Raw genomic sequence first — 19,657 nt, forward strand, 5'->3', positions numbered from 1 at the left:
ATATTTATTTTACTTCCAGTCAAAACAGCCATTTACAAGTTTGAACACTGGTCAGATTACAAGTTTTGTTGATTTTCTAAATGAAAATATACATGAACACATCTGTTAACTACAGTAAACTTTGTGCACAGTTTTTTAATTATTTGCTGAGTTTAACATACTGAAAAAAAATAAAGCATAGCATTCTAAAAGTGCCAAAACTTTGGCACAGGCCATGTCTAATTGTTTATTTAATTTGATAGCACTTTATAGATTGGTAATAAGTATGTAATGATATGGTAATAGTAACAAGTTGTACTAAGCTAAAAATTACATGTTAATTTTCAATGAGCTAATTTTGGAGCATTTTGCCCATCTGTATAACAGAGCAACAGTATTTTGTTACCAGGTAACACAAAAGAAACATGTAATGTAGCATTTTTCAGCCCTGATTGGGGCTGAAAAATGCATCTACATCTATCTACAACCATGAGTGATTAGAATTCAGTAATTTATTCAGAATTTCAATGCATTTATCCACATTAATTTGAAGAACTGATGTTCACACCAGATGTGAGATGCAGTAGAAGTAAGTTTTTGTATTGTTCAGCTCTAATATCAGTTACTTACAATGTAATTACAGCCTGATACTGTGTATACATTATACTGCAGCAGACCTTTTAAAGACAAGAGTAAAAAACAAAGTAGAAATGAATGAATCAGTATTTTACAGCTCCAAAAATGCAAAATTAATTCACCATTTTTTGGGGAAAAATCTTAATATTACACAACCCTAAATGATGTTATGCTGTAAGAGCTGGACAGCTTATCCCTATATAAATATATATTAAAAAAGACTAAGTGTTACACATTATCACTTTTACTGCAATAGTAATACTGAAATTATATCAACAGAAAAATTATTATTTTATTTATGGGTCTTATCAGGCATTGTGATGAGGCCATGGGACCCAAAATAGTGAGAGACAACTACAAAATTACCCTTTAATTTAGTTAGGGTATGGTTGTTACCATAATATAACCGTACTATTACTCACTTATTACCAATACGTAAAGTGCTGCCTTAAATTAATCTAATAAACAGTAATTATGCATTAAAATGTGCAGAAATGTGTTCTCCGTAGAGGATGTGTTAACTTTTCACTTAAAAAATCAACTAAACATTTACCTTGACCAGAGGTGCCCAAATTTTTGATAGAAAGTATATTTTCAAAGTGTATTTAGTGTCTTTGCCTCGATCACAGCTTTCACTTTCTTGGGAAGACTTACAGTTTTTCAAAGGAAAAACCGACATACTTTTTTTTTTTCACCCCCAAAGTTCAGTCTTAAAAGTTGGTTGCATTTTCTGCTTCTCATTTCCAAATATACCCGAACATTTAATGACTTTGAAATCTGGCCTCTGGGATAATACTGTCTGGAAACTACCATAACAAATGTCTTAGGCATCAGGTAGCATATTCATAACCATTTCATACAATAACTCTCTGTGAGGGAGCTTATAGAGGTGTTAAACTCTTTGGACGTCTGGTTCCCATCACCACCACTGTGAACAATTCTAGGCAAGTTTCTCTAGAATGATTCACATCAATACATTTGATCACATCTTAACAACGTAATTATGCAGACAGTTGGAGAAATCTAAAATTCCTTTTAAACCCACTGCATGAATGATCAACATAAATCAAGCACTAACCGAACCTTGTTTTTACGAAGTCTTGGCCTGTAAAGCAGCGTTCTATCCAACTTAACATACTGAATAAATGAAACACCTCTCTCTGCCTCTGTCACACACACACACACGCACACACACACACACACACACACACACACACACACACACACACCTGAAGATGAAAAAGGAATGCTAGAACGGATTAGCAGTGGCCTTTACTCTGTAAAGACTTCTCAGATGAATCTAACACCATTGAACAGATCAAGGACGTTTCCTCCCTATTGATATAAAGGGAAAATTATGATTAAAGAAGGTCTTGTTAGCGCCTTCTTGACACGAGCCAATAGCCTTCAGACTTTACGGCACGTCTTAAGAGCATGCCTCGGAGGAATGCTATTCCCGTCAGATAGGACATGTTATGGGTTAATGCTCTTAACATATATCTGGCATTGTGACGGGGTCATGGCAGCCAGAATAGTGAGAGAATGAACACGAACTATGTTCAAACAAAGATAAATCACTGCATGCCACATTTTAGACTCGTATGATTCATGTGTGCTGTAGGGGCTTTAACTGAAATCAGTTAAAGGGTGTCATGTTAGCAGCTTGTAAAAGCATGTCACATTTGGGAAGCATATTTAGTGCAGCCCGTTTATTTTTTTTCCCAATTTCCCTTTTGAATTTTTGGTCACATTCGATACTGATGGTCACCTAAGAATTATCGACAGATGCTTAAATTATTAACTAACTTTCTGCTGATACTCAGTTGACTACCAACATCATACATCATTACGGTTAGGGTTAGGTTTAGGACTAGGTGTAGGCTTTGTGTTGAAGTTAAGGTTACAGTCAGGTTTAGTGTGAGGGTTAGTTCTAATGGAAGCTTTGACACATATGTAATAGATAATTAGTCAAATGATATTTTAGGACAGACAGAGCATCTACAAAGCATCTACAGAGGACTACCAGTATAAAGCATTGCAATATATTTTTCCAGGATTTGACTGTATATATTATATACAGTACTGTGCATCAGTCAGAGGCCCTTTATTTATTTAGTTTTGAGCCATTAAGTACTGGTTAAGCACAACCACCATGTTTCACAACTGGTAAATTGGTAAATGTCTTGTTGATTGTTTAATTGAGTAACTAGAAGAGTGATTACTTTTCACACAGGGTCAGTTGGTGCTGAATAACCTTTTTTCCTTCAATGAGTGAAATAAGGATGTAAAAACAGTATTTTGTGTTCAGCCTAGTTGTCTTTGTCTTAGGGGCAAATACATTTTCACAACACTCTATTTGCTTTTCTCAGTGAGGGCATCTTGACAGATACACATCCTTTCAGGACCGTAGTGCTGAGTTGTCTTCTCACAGTGAAGGTTTGACATTTTCTCTTAATGTTATAATAATAAACTTAGTTTTAAAAACTCTTGTTTTCTACTTATTTTCCACTGACATTTTCCCTCCTTATCTGAACCAGCTCCTGAAAAACAACTTGCCCTTAATGGCCAACTTTTACTGTTTGCACAGCACTGCATGTTTTAAAAAACAAATGGCATATTTTCTATGTTTTACTGTTTTATTTAACTATTATTGCATATTGCAATATTATTACATTATTGCATTATATTCTATAATTACATTCTATTAGCAAACACAAAACAAACCGTTAGCAAAAACTCAACATTAATAAATATAAACACTATAAACATTAACAGCTGAAATAAAGCCGACCGTAAACAAGTGTAAACAATGCACGTTTTAACTCGGCTCACAGCTGTTGTGCTTTAAGCATGGTGAAGCATGAATGCACTGCCTAATTTGGCTTTCTGTTTCAATCTGAGAGACAGATCTCCATTAAAATAGCTGATGTTGAGGCAGTGGGTGTTTTTCTCAGTGAGAGTTATCAGTAAGAGGCATTTGGGCTCATTAAAGCTTTAAGCTCACTAGAAAAGTAAAGCAGAGCGAGGTCTTACAGAATAACTGACCGTCTGATTGACAGCAGTGATTGGTGTACTGCTCTGAGCTAAGCCTGGCTAACAACAGGTCTTCTTTGACAGATTTGATATTTGGCAGATTTAATGTGTGCAGACTTGTGGTTGGCTAAACTAGCCTACTAGAAATCAAAAGAAGCTGCAAAGTGAGCTGCATGTCTATTGCGTACACTCTTAAAATTAAAGATGACCTAAACGATTCTTCGATGTGATGCAACAAACAGTTCTGGCTCCCTAAAGAAGCTTTAGTGGACGTTTCTTTAAGGATGTAATGAAAATCAGCTATGAACATATGAGCGTTATATCATTTAATCATCAGAATGTTTTTATGAACACAATGTGAAACAATCAATAAAAAAAAAGTGATGATACCAATAAATCTGAGGGACCAGAATTTCAGTCTGGCCCTAGTTCTGCACCACCGGTTAAACGGTATATAAAGTTTTTTTTTAATCTCAGGATCATACACTACCATTCAAATTTAAACTACTCTTTTCATTATTAGAAAAACAGATTTGTTGCAGATACATAATTCCATTGTGACGCTGATAGCCTAAAACCGTGATCGGCAACATGCGGCTCTTTTACTGCCCTGTTGTGGCTCCACATCAAAATGAGACATTTAGGTAAAAATAAAATAATCCCCCTTAATCCCCCTTAAAATAAAGCTCTGCTGATCGTTCTAATACAGTTTTAACATAAATAGTCTTAAACGTTGGAGGTGGAATGTAAAACTGCTAATATCCCCCCTTAACCCTGAAGGTTGGCACGCAGAGTGCTGGTCACCATAGCAACGCAGAAAAGTCTCACCTAGCTGGTAGCTAATGAAAAGGCTATGAACATCAATGATTCGGAGACAAAGTGACTTATTTTCATCTATAAGCACTCAGCTGGTTTCCTGTTAGGTTTAATCTGCAAGAGAAACTGATTACTGATCGCCACCTTGTTCGAATTTTCCCGTTCCACCTTAAATGGTGCGCAGTTACATTGGTGCCTCAGGCACCATTTAAGGTGGAACGGGATCAAACACTGAGAACAGACAACACTTTGGGTTGCCGACCCCATAGTTTTCAACTAATTAGTCAGAAGCAGTAAATAAAAATGATGCCCACAAAGATGGACAGAGCTGTAGATAAGCTGTAAAATAAGTGAGAAAGCTGCAGAACATCGAGAATGAAATTATAATAAAATTGTATCTGAAAAGTGGTGATTAAAGCTCAATAACTTAACCAGGAATTACTGTAAATACACAATAACAGTATATTATTTATCATTTGATGACTTTAAATAATGAATAAAACATCTGGAGTCTATCTTACAGTACTTCAATCAGTAATATTTTCTTTTACAGATGTGAATTATAAACTCTGAAACACTTGATAATTATTTAATGTAATGTGCAGGTGGGTTCCAAGACAGTCTAACTACATTACACTGAAATGACTAACTGGTTCTAGCTTTTAAACTGATAAAGGACATACTAACATCTGGAGTAACAAAGTGAAAAGTACAAATTTCAATGTAGTCACAAGTTTAAGCAAGAAAAGTAAACCAGAAACATCTCCATGTACCAAGTAAGCTATGTGGTGTAAAACAAAGGCAGAAAATACAAAGAAGTAAATGGTAAAGATGCAGTAAAACTACAGTGAGATTTACCTTCTTTTACAGCTCAGTTTACAGTACAGTTTTCGTTTAGAGACACTCAATGTTTTTGTGTTATATAACTACTCTGTGTTTTTCAAACTTCAAAATTATTATATGGTACTGTGGAGACTCAGTTAACACCTACAACCTGTTGGGCATTTCCTTCCTATTTAGATAGACTGCCTTGGATCTTAGCACTTTGGAGTTTGTACTCACACTTTCCTGGTTAAGATGGTTCTTCAAGGGTTCTTTAGTAAAGAAATGGGTTAAAGGGTTTGTTGTATCTTAAATAGTTGACAGAGAACGTGCTGTAAAAATCGATGTTGTTAAAAAGGGTTCTATATAGCACCAATAAGTGTTCTTCTATCGTTATGACATCAAGTCTGTAACAATAAAAGAACCCTTTTTGGTGCTATATAGAACCCTTTTCAAAAAGGTTCTGTTTAGAACCATGTAAAACACACTCTCCCTCACTCTGAAGAATCCTTTCATAATGCAAAGAGCCCTTTAATAATGCAAAAGGTTCTTTCAATGTTCACAGTTCTATATAGGATCATTTTCTTTACTAAAGAACACTTGAAGAACCTTCTTTTTTAAGTGTGTAGAATTTCAGCCTGTTAAAGAAAAGTTTTACCCTTCAGTCTACACTGTTCAAGTTATCACTGCATAAAATAACAATAATTAACATGACGATAAGTGATTCCAAACTTCTGAATGTTAGTGTAGATTCAAGCCCAGAACCTCTTAGATTAAGTTAAGTGTTAACTTATTAGTCCCACAACAGGGACATTTCACCTCCGCATTTTACCCATCCGTGCAGTGAAACACCACATACACACTAGTGAATGCGCACACACTAGGGGACACATTGTCAGCTCAGAGGATCGAACCGGCGACCTTCCAGACACAAGGCTCGTTCCCTAACCTCCAGCCTATGACTGCCCCCTGCTCCGTAACACTGACACAACCATTACCATGACAATTGCCAGTAAGGGTAACATGACACTGTTATATTAATGAAACAAAATCTGTCATAAGTCATAGCAGTGCAAGGCAGCCAATATGACGAAATTTGATCATTATTGCAATCATTTTTGTTATCATGATGCAGAATATGCTTCTCTGAACATATTCTGGACATCATCAGTCCTTAAATAACACTGAACAACTGCATGTTCTCTTACAAAGAGAGCAAAATTAGCCCTGCTTAATTGGATTTAGTGCAGCATGTGAAATGTTTTTCATAGTAGTGTTTGATAGCAGTTAAATGTCACACTAAAATCATATTTTATCTGTGTCAAAAGATAAATTGTGACATATTGTGTATCATAATATACACTTTGTCCCTACATCCTCCACCCCTATTAACAGTACATGACATCTGCCGTGAGATGTTTATGGCATGGTTATGTCAATGCTATGTAGCAGGCCTCAAATAAAGTGTACTATGAATGCTACATGAACTGCAGGTCAATCCTGGTAAAGAAAGTGAAGGAAAGCGTATGAATATGTCTAAAATACACAGGCAGTGATTAAGAGTGAGTGTACCTCTCGGAGCACTTCAGTCTGCAGGAGCAGGTCTGCCCGCAATCTCTCTGCCCGCTGCACATGGAAGGAGTTCCGCTGGCTCTGGATGACAAATACCACCTCCCTCAGGCCTGCACCAACACACACAAACACACACACATACATAATTACCATGCACCCACAACACGCAAAGTAAACACCCATTTCACAAAGTAGTTCACTGAGCAATGCCTCAGCCTCCTTCAGGCCTTTCAGACACCAGGCTCACCAGACAGAACGCCAGAAAAAGCAACACAGAGGCACATATTCAGCAGAGCACACAGAGTCAAACAAATCAAGACACACACAGTATGATTAGAACCGCACACTGCAATTGCAATATGCACTATGGGGCAGATTTACTAAGAGAGGCAGTAATTATCGACAGTCTGCTGACACTTTGTGCCAGTAGTGGGGAGGGGGGGGGGGCTAATTCAGCCAATTAGCTACCATGTAAATGAACACAGATGTGTCTTCATAATTAACATATGATCAGCGCAATATAACCATGTGTTAGACTCACATGCTTTTTTTATGAAAGCTTGTTTCAACCAGAAGAAAATGACATTATTTTGACTTTCTGTTTGGATAAACATGTTCATTTTCAGCTGGGTGGATGAGCTGAACTATAAATTCTGTGCCGATTGTGCTTGCAAACCCGCAATGCTGTAAAACGGAGGTGCATCCATGTCTTTGGGAATTGTTTAATTCTGAGTGCAACCTTTTATGTCCCAGTAGGTGTACTGAAAAACAATGTCAAATCATTATTCATGAGAAGCCTGCTCTTTGACAGTGTTATAAAAATACCCAAAATATTGAAAAAAGGGAGCTTCAAAAATTATTTTTCTAAATCTACTCAGTTTTTCATTGCATTAAAAATAATGGGACATGGCAGGCCTGGCTTTGATTCTCCGGCCAGGCGACCAGAGTCCTTTCTGTATGGAGTTCGCATGTTCTCCCCGTGTCTGTGTGGGTTTCCTCCAGGGGCTCCAGTTTCCTCCCACAGTCCACTGGACACGCTAAATTGCCCCTAGGTGTGATTATGTGTGTATGTATATGTCTGTGTATCTGCCCTGTGATGGACTGGTGACCTGTCCAGGGTCTTTTCAATGGAAAATAAATTGTGTTTAAGAAACTGAACATAAACAATAACAACTACATTAGCGAGAAAAAAAAAACTTTAATAATAATCTTTTCTCAGTGAACAACCAGTATTTACTATCACTCTTGGTAAATGAGAGTAGGTGCTTCATTATACTAATCTCCTCTCAGCATTTTGTGCTTTGAGAGGAAAACTCCTATAAATGCACATGCAATGAGTCAAAAATGCAAAAGAGCAGCTCCGCCCCTTTCACTTACCAAGGGTCTTAAAATAACCATCGTGGTTATGCAGTAAAACATGACAGACAATTTTTAACACCAAGAGTTTGTGTCAGGACAAAACATTAGCAAATCCACCCCCCAGTCTAGAGACTTCCCAGAAGAGTAGAAGCTACTGCAGCAAACTCTTTATTAATACCCTTAATTTCAGAAGAGGTGCTTGTGGTCTTGGATCTATAGTGACCGTCCACATATTGTACGACACAACAGAAAGAAGAAAACATACAGCGAGCATACATCCACACAAGAAGCCGGAGGGTACACATCACTACTATCATATCAAAACCATGTATCTTTTTTGTTCTCGTTATTTTATACATGATCTGAGTACAGCAGCTGCCCTTTACACTGTTTAAACATTTTATGATGAACATCCCAACAGAAACAGTCAGAAATTGCTTGGAATAAAATCTCATTACATTAACTTACATTAAAGGTTAAGAATGTCTTTTTTTCCTCTTGTAAGGTTCCCTATTCAGAGACATGAGGCCTATTGTTTAAACATCGAGATTGCACTGGCAGTTATCGTTATTAAAATGCACTGAACTCTATCTTCACAGGTCTACAGAGGGTACCAGACAAAAGAAGCTGAAACTTCCCATTAAAAGTAGAAATACCTAATAAAATAATACATGTATTCTTATTTACTATGTGCCTCTTAAAGCGGACAATTTCTGATGTCCAATAGCCGGACGCTCCTTTTAGCTTTGTTATCAAAGAGCCCCTTAATCCTGATACAGTTTACCAACTAGCTGATGAAAGCAAATGTCAGAACCGAGTCATATAGTTTCAAATGTGCTCAAACTGTAAGTTTCTTTAAGAAAAACAATCTCTGTTGACCTGTTTTATAAACCGTAGTTATATTTGGGTAAAAATACAACTTCCGCATACTGGACGCTTATAGGGAAACTCCACCAATTTTAAAGAAATTCTACATAATTTAAGGGCTGAGATGTAAACAAAGTCATTCAGAGTGGTTTGATGTGAAATGCTCCATTGTAGAAAAACTCGCAGAGTCTGAACTGTTCACAGTGGTGGTGATAGGAACCAGACGCCTGAAGAGTTAAATGCCCCTAAAAGCTCCCTCACAGAAAGTCATTACATGTAATGGTTAGATATATGCTGCCTGATCTCTGACACATTGTTTTACAACAATTTTGTGATAAAAATTTGATTTAAGATCCATTTTAATCCATTCCTGGCAGAGGGGTACATGCAGGGTGTTGTAATAGTCCCCAAAGAAAACTTACTTTTTTCAGATTTATCACTATTTTACCATCATGAACATTACACATAAAACTCAGAAGGCACGTGCAGGTTCACTGTTGGTTTTGGACAGTAAATAAAATGGCTGTATTGTGTTGTAGATATCGTGACCGTGACCCCTGGTTCCTATCACCACCACTGTAAAGAAATCAGAGTCTGTGTTTCTCTACAATCAACCATTTCACATCAAACCACTCTGAATGACTCTGTTTACAAGCCAAGGACTAAATTACTCAGAGACTTTGAAAAACTGACGGCATTCCCGTTTCATTACTGGACTGCACTGTAAGTTATTTCAGATGAACAAACATGCTCATTTATTAAGACTATGCTGAAAAGCTGAGCATCCCCAAGCTTTTGATGAGCAGCCGTAGGCCGTGCTTTATTTTTCCAGCTATATTCAATTTAAACTCATGCAAAGAATTCACCTGCAGTTTATCAGTGTATCTGTTCTATGACTTTGTGACAGAGGTTTTGAAATACCGGAGCTGACTGTCTGTCTATCACGCTGTGCACACACACACACTCACATTTATACTGCACACATCAGTCTTTCTTACAGCGTGCTGTCATTATTCTGTGGCTGGTGGAGCTGTAGCTGTGTGCATCAGAGATAGAAATATCTGTTGGAATCTGACTCTTCATGCCAGAGATCGGTCACTGTTTCTCAAATATCAGCTGGGCTCAGGTCAAGTTGATGTCTGTAGCCTGCCTTTAAACCAGCTTTAGTTTTTCTTCAATCTTCCTTCTTACTTTTATAAAAAAAGCTGTCAAACACTATTAATTGCATAATTAACATGACATGAGCATATATATATATATATATATACACACACACACACACACACACACACACATACATATACATATATATATATATATATATACACATACATACATACATACATGTATATATATAGCCTCTTTTGCCATTTTGCAGGTGCACTTTGCCCATACCAACTTATTCACAAATAGAAATTTCTGCCCTGCTAAAGCTGCCCCAGCCAACTTCAAGTGCTGTTGTTTTGAAATGGAAGCTCAGCCGCAAAGTGGTAAACCACACAAGCTCAGAGCTAGGCTGCAGAGTGCTGAAAAGCACAGCATGTAATAATCGCCTCTCTTATGTTGCATCACTTACTACAATCCCAAACTGCCCCTGGAAGCAAAAATCATGCGCTGGGAGCTTCATAAAATATGTCTCCATGCTCGAGCAGCTGCACACAAGCCTAAGATCACTATGCGCAATCCCAGGCATAGACCAGAGTAGCATAAAGCACACCATCGCTGGGCTCTGGAGCAGTAGAAACATGTTTTCTGGAGTGATGAATCACGCTTCACTATCTAGCAGTCTGATGGGTGAATCAAGGTTTGGTAGAACACTACCTACCAGAACACCTAGTGCCAACAGTAAAGTTTGGTGGAGGAGGGATAATGGGTCTGGGGCTGTTTTTCAGGGTTTGGCCTTCTTAGTTCCAGTAAAGGGTAATCTTAAAGCTACAGCATACAGAGACATTTTACACAATTATATGTTTGGTGAAGACCTTTTCCTGTTCCAGCATGACTGAGCCCCTGTGCACAAAGATTACTCCATAAAGACATAGGAGAAGTTTGGTGTGGAGGAACACCAGTGGCCAGCACAAAGCCCTGACCTCAACCAAACTGAAGAGCTTTAGAAACATCGAATGTGAGCCAGGCCTTCTCATTCAACATCAGTGTCAGCAGCTTCCCTGTGCGTTGTGCAACAAATTTCATGATGAATGCACCAATAGAAATGCTCCAACACTGCTGGGAATAAAATCTCTTTACATTAACTTACATTAAAGGTAAATACCATTTTGCCTTCTCCTGCCTTCTCATGTAAACAAAAAATTTTGTTTTTTTCTGGACAGTGACGATATATATCTTATATACAGTCGATGGTTCCAACTCCTCTGTGATTGTGGTGTCTTGCTCTCATACAGCTACACTGCGTCTTGTTTTGTAGGTGCTAACATCAGTCATATTACTGATATTGCCCAGCACCAGCACTGCGTTTTGCTTGTAAATGTTGCTTCAGACTCGATGTACTTCAATGATAAACAGATTCACCATACAAGCTGTAATAACTATTGGTTTATCAAAGGAGCCATCAATGTATTTCACCATTCAAAAACAATCAACAAGAGGGCTTTATTCGCAGTCATAGCAACACAAGCACTCTGGAGCTGGGCTTCAGCCTGGAACTATAGATGGTTTAATCCCTTAAAATCTCAGGCTCAATACATACTAAGGCTTATTATTCAGTAACTTCAGGGACTCAACTGCAAACTGACTGGCTGAAGTATTCTTAGATTATAGAAGAGTGTAATACAACTTTGGGTCTGCCAGTGGGCCCTGGACATTTAAGGGGTTAAAGAGTCAAAGGTGGAAAATGCATTAACAGCATTTAAAAAATTGGTAAGTAAAATTTTCACTTGTTGTTTTGCACAGAGGTGGGCAATACGATGATATTTTAGTGTTACCATGATTTTTGTTATTGTGCTTTCCTGAGCATATCATGGATATTCTCTGTACTTACTCACTAACTGCCCGTTTCATTAAAGCGAAACTGTAATTAGGACCGTCTAACTGACTTTCGGGCAACATACTGTGTGAAATGTTAAGCTTTTCTTTGCCGTTTTTAAAAGTGGCACTATTCGTGAGCTGTGTGTCAAAATATCATATGTATTTTGTACCATGAAACTGTCGTGATTTGATATTTTTTGCTCACCCCTTTGGGCATCCAATACATAATGACCAGTGGACCTCTGAAGTCGTGACATCATTCTGTAGCCATAATCATAATCTTTTCAATATGTCTGTGATGAATGAACATTTTACTCCAGCTGTGCCGGATCCTCTGGTGTTTCACGAGGTGATGAAGGAGTCAAAATATGACCGCTACATACAAGCTGACACTACCGTACACTGAAATACCATCATAAGACTGGACACCTCACCAAAACACCCACACAAACCTAGCAAGCTTTGTCAAATGTGGTGGTTGAGCTGCTTTGGCAGTATTGGGCTACAGTTTGAGTAGCTGGTGTTGGTGCTGGAGTTTAATAGTAGACTTACTTTTATGTGGTATCACTTCAGTGCACATTAATGTTGGCTTGCTTGTAGGATGTATGTAGCATTATTCATACTACTAAACTACCATGTAATCCAGAATCCAGTGATACCCCAGGGAAAATATACGCAGGACAAAATTTATCAACATGTTGTTCACCACAGGATGCAGCAGAGGCAAGTTTAGATAATGGCATTCATTTTTCTCATTGGAGAAAATCTGCCTATAGACCTGAAGTTCCTTATGTGGGTAGGACGTTGATTACAGAATGACGACACAATTCTGCAACTTTCTGCAGTAACAACACTCCTTATAGAATGGGCGGAGCTAAACTGCACACTGTGTGGTGATATGGGGCGGTTTAAACACCTATTTTTCTGAATTTTTCTATACATTTGAATCTCTGCCAATTCTATCCACGTGATTTCGTTGATTGATGTTTTCATCATGGCCATCATTGTTGATACAAGCTTGCTTAAAGGGGAATTCAACCAGTTTTACCTCACAGCGCCCTCCACGTACCTCTCCGCCATAAAATACATTCATTAAAATACATTTTAGGCCAAAATTTATCATAAAGCCATCTTAAAACAACGTCTCAGCCATCAGGCAGCGTATTCATGACCATTTCATATAATAACTTTTTGTGAAGGAGCTTTTAGAGGTATTAAACTCTTCAGACGTCTGGTTCCTATCAGCACCACTGTGAAAAAGTCTGACTCTTAAGTTTCTCTAGGACTGAGCATCTCGCACCAAAACACTCTGAATGACTTCGTTTACATCTTAACCATGTAATTATGTAGAAATTTGGAAAAATCTGAGGAGTTTCTCTTTAACAATGGTTTCAATAGAAATGTGAAGCTTTATTTGGTCTCTGGGTTTGTTGATGGTCGGGTTTGGATAAGGTTCAGACAGAAATCGGGTTCAGAACAAAATTAAATGTGCCAGTTTTCCCCCAGTGTTAAACGCAGCTCTATGCACCTGCTTCAGTGTTGCTCTGTTGACGAAGGCGTAGGAAGGCTAGAAAGGTGGTCCTCTACACCCCCTTTACCACCTCAGGCAGAGGAGGCTGTCAACACAGCTTTGTGCCCAGTGGATGCTCCCGCCACCACACATGCACGCGCACCGTGGTGCACAGACAGTCACCTTGTTTCCTGGAATTCGATCTGGCATGTGCAGAGTCATTTTCAATCACAATCCTGATTGATCGCCCCGCCGCTTCCTCGCTTTCGGCGGGTACAGTGGTGTGTTGGTGCGGTAATTAGGGTTGAAATAGGCTAGAAATGAGAAAGGAGAAATAGACAACAGGAGATTTGCGTCGCCGCAGCTACAAATGCAGAGGACCAAATGGGTGCGGGAGGACGGCTAGTTAAATGTCACACACTGGACTCCCTGCTGCTGCCCTTGAGAATAGGCCCATAATTGCTCCAGCTGTAGCGACCTGCGGCTAGCTGTTGGAGCCAAAGATAGAAAAGAAAAAAAGATTATGTCTCTGTTTTGCTATTGATGGTGTAATAATTTCAGTCAACGGTCTCCAACGTTTATCGATTTGGTCGGAGACAAAATGTCCATGCCTTTTGTTTCAGCTGTTTTAAGCTGCTTAAAAGAATATTTTAGCAAAAAAAAATAAAAAGTTCTCCTTGCTCTGGTTTGGTGTTTGAAGTTTACTTCTTTAGTCTTGCACTGGAGATATGAGACTAATGAAAGCTTATACCTCACCAATTAGCACTGTGCAACCTTCATGCCTAAATCGTTAGACACTTGCCTCGAATTGTGTTGAGCTCTTCTGTAACCTCAACAGACTTGTTGTTTGACTGCAAAACTACCTGTTACTACTGTTTTACACTACTTTTGTCCATTTTTATAAGAAACCATTTTTATGGAACCAAATCTGTTTGAGATTATTTAACAATCTGACGTATTTTGAGGCAACGCTTTACAGTTGGCAGGCATGTGCCAATATAAAATTTCATTTCATGATACCTACCATTTATCTTGATATGATAAAAGGCTAGATACTTAATTATGATTATGATATATTCACAATATTAAAAAAAGAATAATAAAATAAAACAAAAAATAAATGTTTAAGACAAATCATAGAAACTGCCCCATCAGATAAACAGTATTTACCCTCTTTCTGCAGGCACCCTAGGGGATTACTAGGTAGATACAGCCAAGCGAGCTCTCTCATTGGTCAGGACTTCAGCAGCTGGACTGAAGGCCTTGCATGTTAGATTAACTGCCAACATAATAAGAAAGTGTCCGAGGAATCAACCAATCACATTTTGATATACAATGAGACCAACGGCAACAATCTAGACCTTCTGGAAGTTCTAGATACATCACTGACTGAATATAGTCCAACCAGCTTCCAGTTAGCTGTCAGGAACAGAAAACAGCAGCGGCTCTATGCCAGGATTTTTTACTGAGTCGCTGTAAAACTGCTACAAGGTAAAATGTGTGTTATAAAACGGATAGTTTCGGTCCTAAAATCCGATTGGCTCGAAGCCGTCGTAAAATCCACTATATACCACTCCCATGACCACCTCACAACAACTGAACTCTGCACTACTGAGCCACGGCACAAAAAAAACCTTTGTGCTGTTAATGGAATAATCTTTGACTCTAATGCTGCTCGCATGGACCACCGAGTACACTGATGAAGTAAAAACCCATTTTTTGTTTCAACTGAGGGTCTGGAGACTTCTGTTGTTAACTAGAACTCGGCTGGTCAGCTAGCAGCTAACAGGCTGAAAGTTACAAAACATGCTAAACAACTCCAACATTAATATCACAGGCTTGAATTAAAGTACTTACAGTATTATTTACTGTAAAACAGCAGTATAAAAGTCTAATAAATGTCACTTGAATGGAAAGAAGTCATGTCAAACCCAGGCTGAATCACAAACGGCTCCACACTCCCTAAATAGTGTGCTAACTATGAAAGTTTAGAGATTCTAGCCTCTACAGCCAAACAGTGCACCATTTATCGAGTGTGGAGTCCCAAACAACTATTTCTTAGCTATATTTTGCACCAGGATCCAGTATTTAAATTCCTACATAGTGCACTATGTAGGGAGCAAGGAGCCGTTTAAGATTCAGCTTCAGCATGAGAAGAGGGGCGCCTCTAGATTAGTGCTAAATAAGACTCACGGTGGTAACCTGGTGACCAAAAAGTATTCATAAAGCAAAGGTTTTGGCATTAAACAGTGTTGTGTTATCATAGGCTCATTTTAATATGACAAAATCTTTAAAAAATTCACCAAATGACCGCAGTATACAGCGATGGGTGACCGAACGTTCTCCTCAATCAGCAGTCCATGGTACTCTAAAGGAACTACATTTCTTGGTGGAATACTTTTGTTGATTATTAATGATAATTATTTTTTGAAAAGATGTGTATTTTGTCATTTTTGTTGGCCGCCGTTTTATAAAAGCAATAAGCCACTTGAGGTTGTGTGTTATTGTGATTTTATCACAGAAAGGGATCGCAGAAACCCACGGCCTCTCGTGTCTTATTGCTTTATTAATGACTGTTACAGGCTTCAAATAAAACATATGGAATGTCTTTAATGGCCATAAAATGCCTGTGTTTAATCTAGAACAACCAAAAAATGCACACCCAGTGCATTTTTCTAATAGTATGTTAAACAGTAAAAACCTTTCAGAAAGTCTTTTAGATAAACCTGGTACCTCACTTAACATTACTAGTCAAGCCTTTTTTCACCTTGCATATTGCAGCACAAAAAACAGTGAGTCACCAAATATGATGAATTATGCTTGGGCTTGTCATTTATCTGCAGTCTCGCTGTGATATATATATATATATATATATATATATATATATAATATATTATTATATATATATATTATATGCAGTGTAGCCATGCTATACTGCTACACACTATACTGCTATACTGCTACGCACCAGCTACATGTGCAGTGAACTTTGGAGGTGTGGAAAAATATCCCTGCAGATTTCTTTGAAAAACTGAAAGTGGACCTCCTATAAAAAAGACTGGAAGCTGTAATAAAGGTAAAGAGTGACACAGATACTGAACAATTAGATGTTATATTTAGTTGCTGAGGCTTCTGTGTAATTCTGTTCTCAACACTGAAAAATTAATGGTGCTTTTGACTGGAAATTAAATAAATAAATGAAGGGTACTCACTGACTTGTGCACAGCACTGTATAAATATACAGACGTATATAAATAATGATGATATAATGGTAAATAGCCACGTTTACATGCAGCCTAATAATCCATTAATAATCTGACTAATAGCTCAATCGGAATAGACTAGTCCAATTGAGACCTTTCGGAATACAGTTTCTATCCGATTGATCGAGGTGGGCAATCCTGTAAATAATCCATTAAATAGAAAAATAATTGTCATGTAAGCGGCTGTATCCGATTACGTTCCCAATCGGAATGTTTAAGTTCTGTGCATGTTTGTTCGCGATCATAGCTAAAGTTTATAACGTTCAACATGGCGGAGCAGAAACTGGTCTGCAGAGGAGACGAAGTTTATGATCTGAGCTTTAAAAGACGACGGTGGGACGGACGTCCAGCTTATGTGTCTCAGAACACGACGTCTTCCTCTCGGCCTTCTTTAATAAGTATATGTGAAGCACGTTTTCCTGAATCTGACATCATTTTAAAGCTATTAAAAACACCAGCACTGCTCACTGCTGCTCGTCTCACTCTGACTGGACTCACATGATGCTCGTTGTCATAGTAACATCTACACTAAGCGGTACTGTAGGCATGCGCATAATTGCAGATCAGATTACTTGTAGTGAGCATGTAAACAGAGATTTTCCACTTTAATTAATAATAACATACAACTGATAATTTTGCTGGGCATAGAAACCAACCTGACTAGTGGAGGGTATCAATATGGTAAGCAGCTGTCATAAGACATCACATGATATTCATCAATAATATTTATTATTATCATTATTATCATTATCATTATTATTGAGAAATTACTGCTGATTGCTCGCAGTTGAGCGTACCACACTGTGTGGCGAAACGCCCCTGACACTGCAGTGAAAACAGAGCCGGCAGCTGTTCCGCGGCTCGTGTGAAAGTGGGTAATTGTCTGGAGGACATTGTTCAGCTTTTGATTTTGGTGATTGGTTTTGCAGTTTTTGCTCCAGATCTCTTCGTCTTTGTACCCGGCCAGTTGGCAACAAAGCAGTCGGCTGGCGCTCGGCTGAGTTGGATCGCTGTGACTACGCTTTGCAAAACTCGCAAAGTTTCACTCCTACGGCGTCTTCCGTCAGCACTATCTTCTAAACCATACCTACAAGCCAAACCTTCCGCTTACCCTCCAACCTTTTATCTCCATCTCTCTCAGATATATGAAGCCTGTGTTTACTTTAGAGGAGCTATTTACACACACACACTACACACTACACACTACACACACTACACACACTACACACACTACACACTACACACACACACACACACACACACACACACACCTGACTGTTCTTTCAGGTTACCCCATATGGCAGAGCGGAGAGTATGGAGTAAAGAAGAAGAGGGGGAGGGAGGACTGAGCTGTGAGGGTGAAAGGAGATGCTTTATATGGGGAGAGCATCAGAGATGACTGCAGCTCAATTCTCCTGCGCCTCATTCAGAGCAATACATCTCTCTGAGCGGAGAGATTCACTGCTTTTATCTGTGGAGTCGCCCCTTCGCTGGAATACAGAGTGAGGGGAGAGAGAGAGAGAGAGAGAGAGAGAGAGAGAGAGAGAGAGAGAGAGAGAGAGAGAGAGAGAAAGAGAGAGAGAGAAAGAGAGAGTGAGGGGGGGGCAGACATACTGAGAAAGAGAGAGACAGAGAGAGAGTGAGAGAGAGAGAGAGAGAGAGAGAGAGAAAGAAGGGGCAGACATACAGAGAGAGAGAAAGGGGGGGCAGACATATTGAGAGAGAGAGGGAGAGAGGGAGGGGGCAGACATACTGAGAAAGAGAGAGAGGCAGATGGAGTGAGAGAGAGAAAGATTGAGAAAGCGAGAGAGAGGGGGCAGACATAATGAGAAAGAGAGAGCGAGAGAGAGAGACAGAGAGAGAGAGAGAGAGACAGAGAGACAGAGAGAGTGTGAGCGAGAGATGCAGACAGAGTGAAAGAGAGACAGGGCAGTGAAAGACAGAGCAGAGAGATGGGGTGTGTGTGAGAGAGAGAGACAGGGGGCAGTGAAAGAGAGAGCAGAGATATGGGGTGTGTGTGAGAGAGAGAGAGGGGGCAGTGAAAGAGAGAGCAGAGAGATGGGGTGAGAGAGAGAGAGAGAGAGTGAGAGTGTGAGAGAGAGAGAGAGAGAGAGAGAGAGAGAGAGAGAGAGAGAGAGAGAGAGAGAGAGACAGGGGGCAGTGAAAGAGAGCAGAGAGATGGGGTGTGGGGGGGGCAATGAAAGAGAGAGCAGAGAGATGGGGTGAGAGAGAGAGAGAGAGAGAGAGAGAGAGAGAGAGAGACAGGGGGCAGTGGAAGAGAGAGGAGAGAGATATGGGGTGAGAGAGAGAGGGCGAGAGACAGGCAGAGCGAGGTAAGCGTGAGGCAGGCTCATATGCTGCATGGCTCTGTAATCAGACAATGCCCGGCTAAATAAATCATGCTCCCCGCTGGCCTGACCCGCGCCAGACTCCATCTCAATCTCTCCAGCCACCTTTCCCTCCATCCCCTGCTATTGCAATGCGATCTGTCCTTCCAGCCAAAGGGCTTTACAGAGATCCTCTTCCGTTTTGTCGCTGGGAGAGGAGCTCCGTGGCGCCTTTGGCAGCCAAGGCCGCGCTCTGAATGCACGCTCTATAATTCAATAGATTTATCGATTGCTTACTTTGCCCGGCATGGCTGGCTGTCGGCTGGCGGGCGTTTAGAATGTACGAAGGTGTTCGTGCTGCGGGGGGGGGTGACGGGGGTCGTTTAGGAGAGGAAGAGTGTCAGAGGAGTTTTCCTTCCCCTCCTTCAGCTGTTCCGATTTTTTGATGATTAATCGAAAGCCATTAGCGTGGAGGCCAGAGCAGTTAAACT

General features: G+C 39.5%; 1 protein-coding gene across 1 annotated transcript in view; it reads right to left on the reverse strand.

Moving 5' to 3' along the window:
• The window catches only part of b3glcta (beta 3-glucosyltransferase a), a 212,894-nt gene that overhangs the window by 89,329 nt on the left and 103,908 nt on the right, over nucleotides 1–19,657 (reverse strand). Inside the window, exon 4 of the mRNA XM_036565255.1 lies at nucleotides 6,859–6,968. Within this exon, the coding sequence (XP_036421148.1) occupies nucleotides 6,859–6,968 (110 nt within the window). The remainder of the gene's footprint in view (nucleotides 1–6,858; nucleotides 6,969–19,657) is intronic.

Source organism: Colossoma macropomum, unplaced genomic scaffold (genome assembly GCF_904425465.1).
Source record: "Colossoma macropomum unplaced genomic scaffold, Colossoma_macropomum, whole genome shotgun sequence".
In the NCBI taxonomy this organism is placed as follows: domain Eukaryota; kingdom Metazoa; phylum Chordata; class Actinopteri; order Characiformes; family Serrasalmidae; genus Colossoma; species Colossoma macropomum.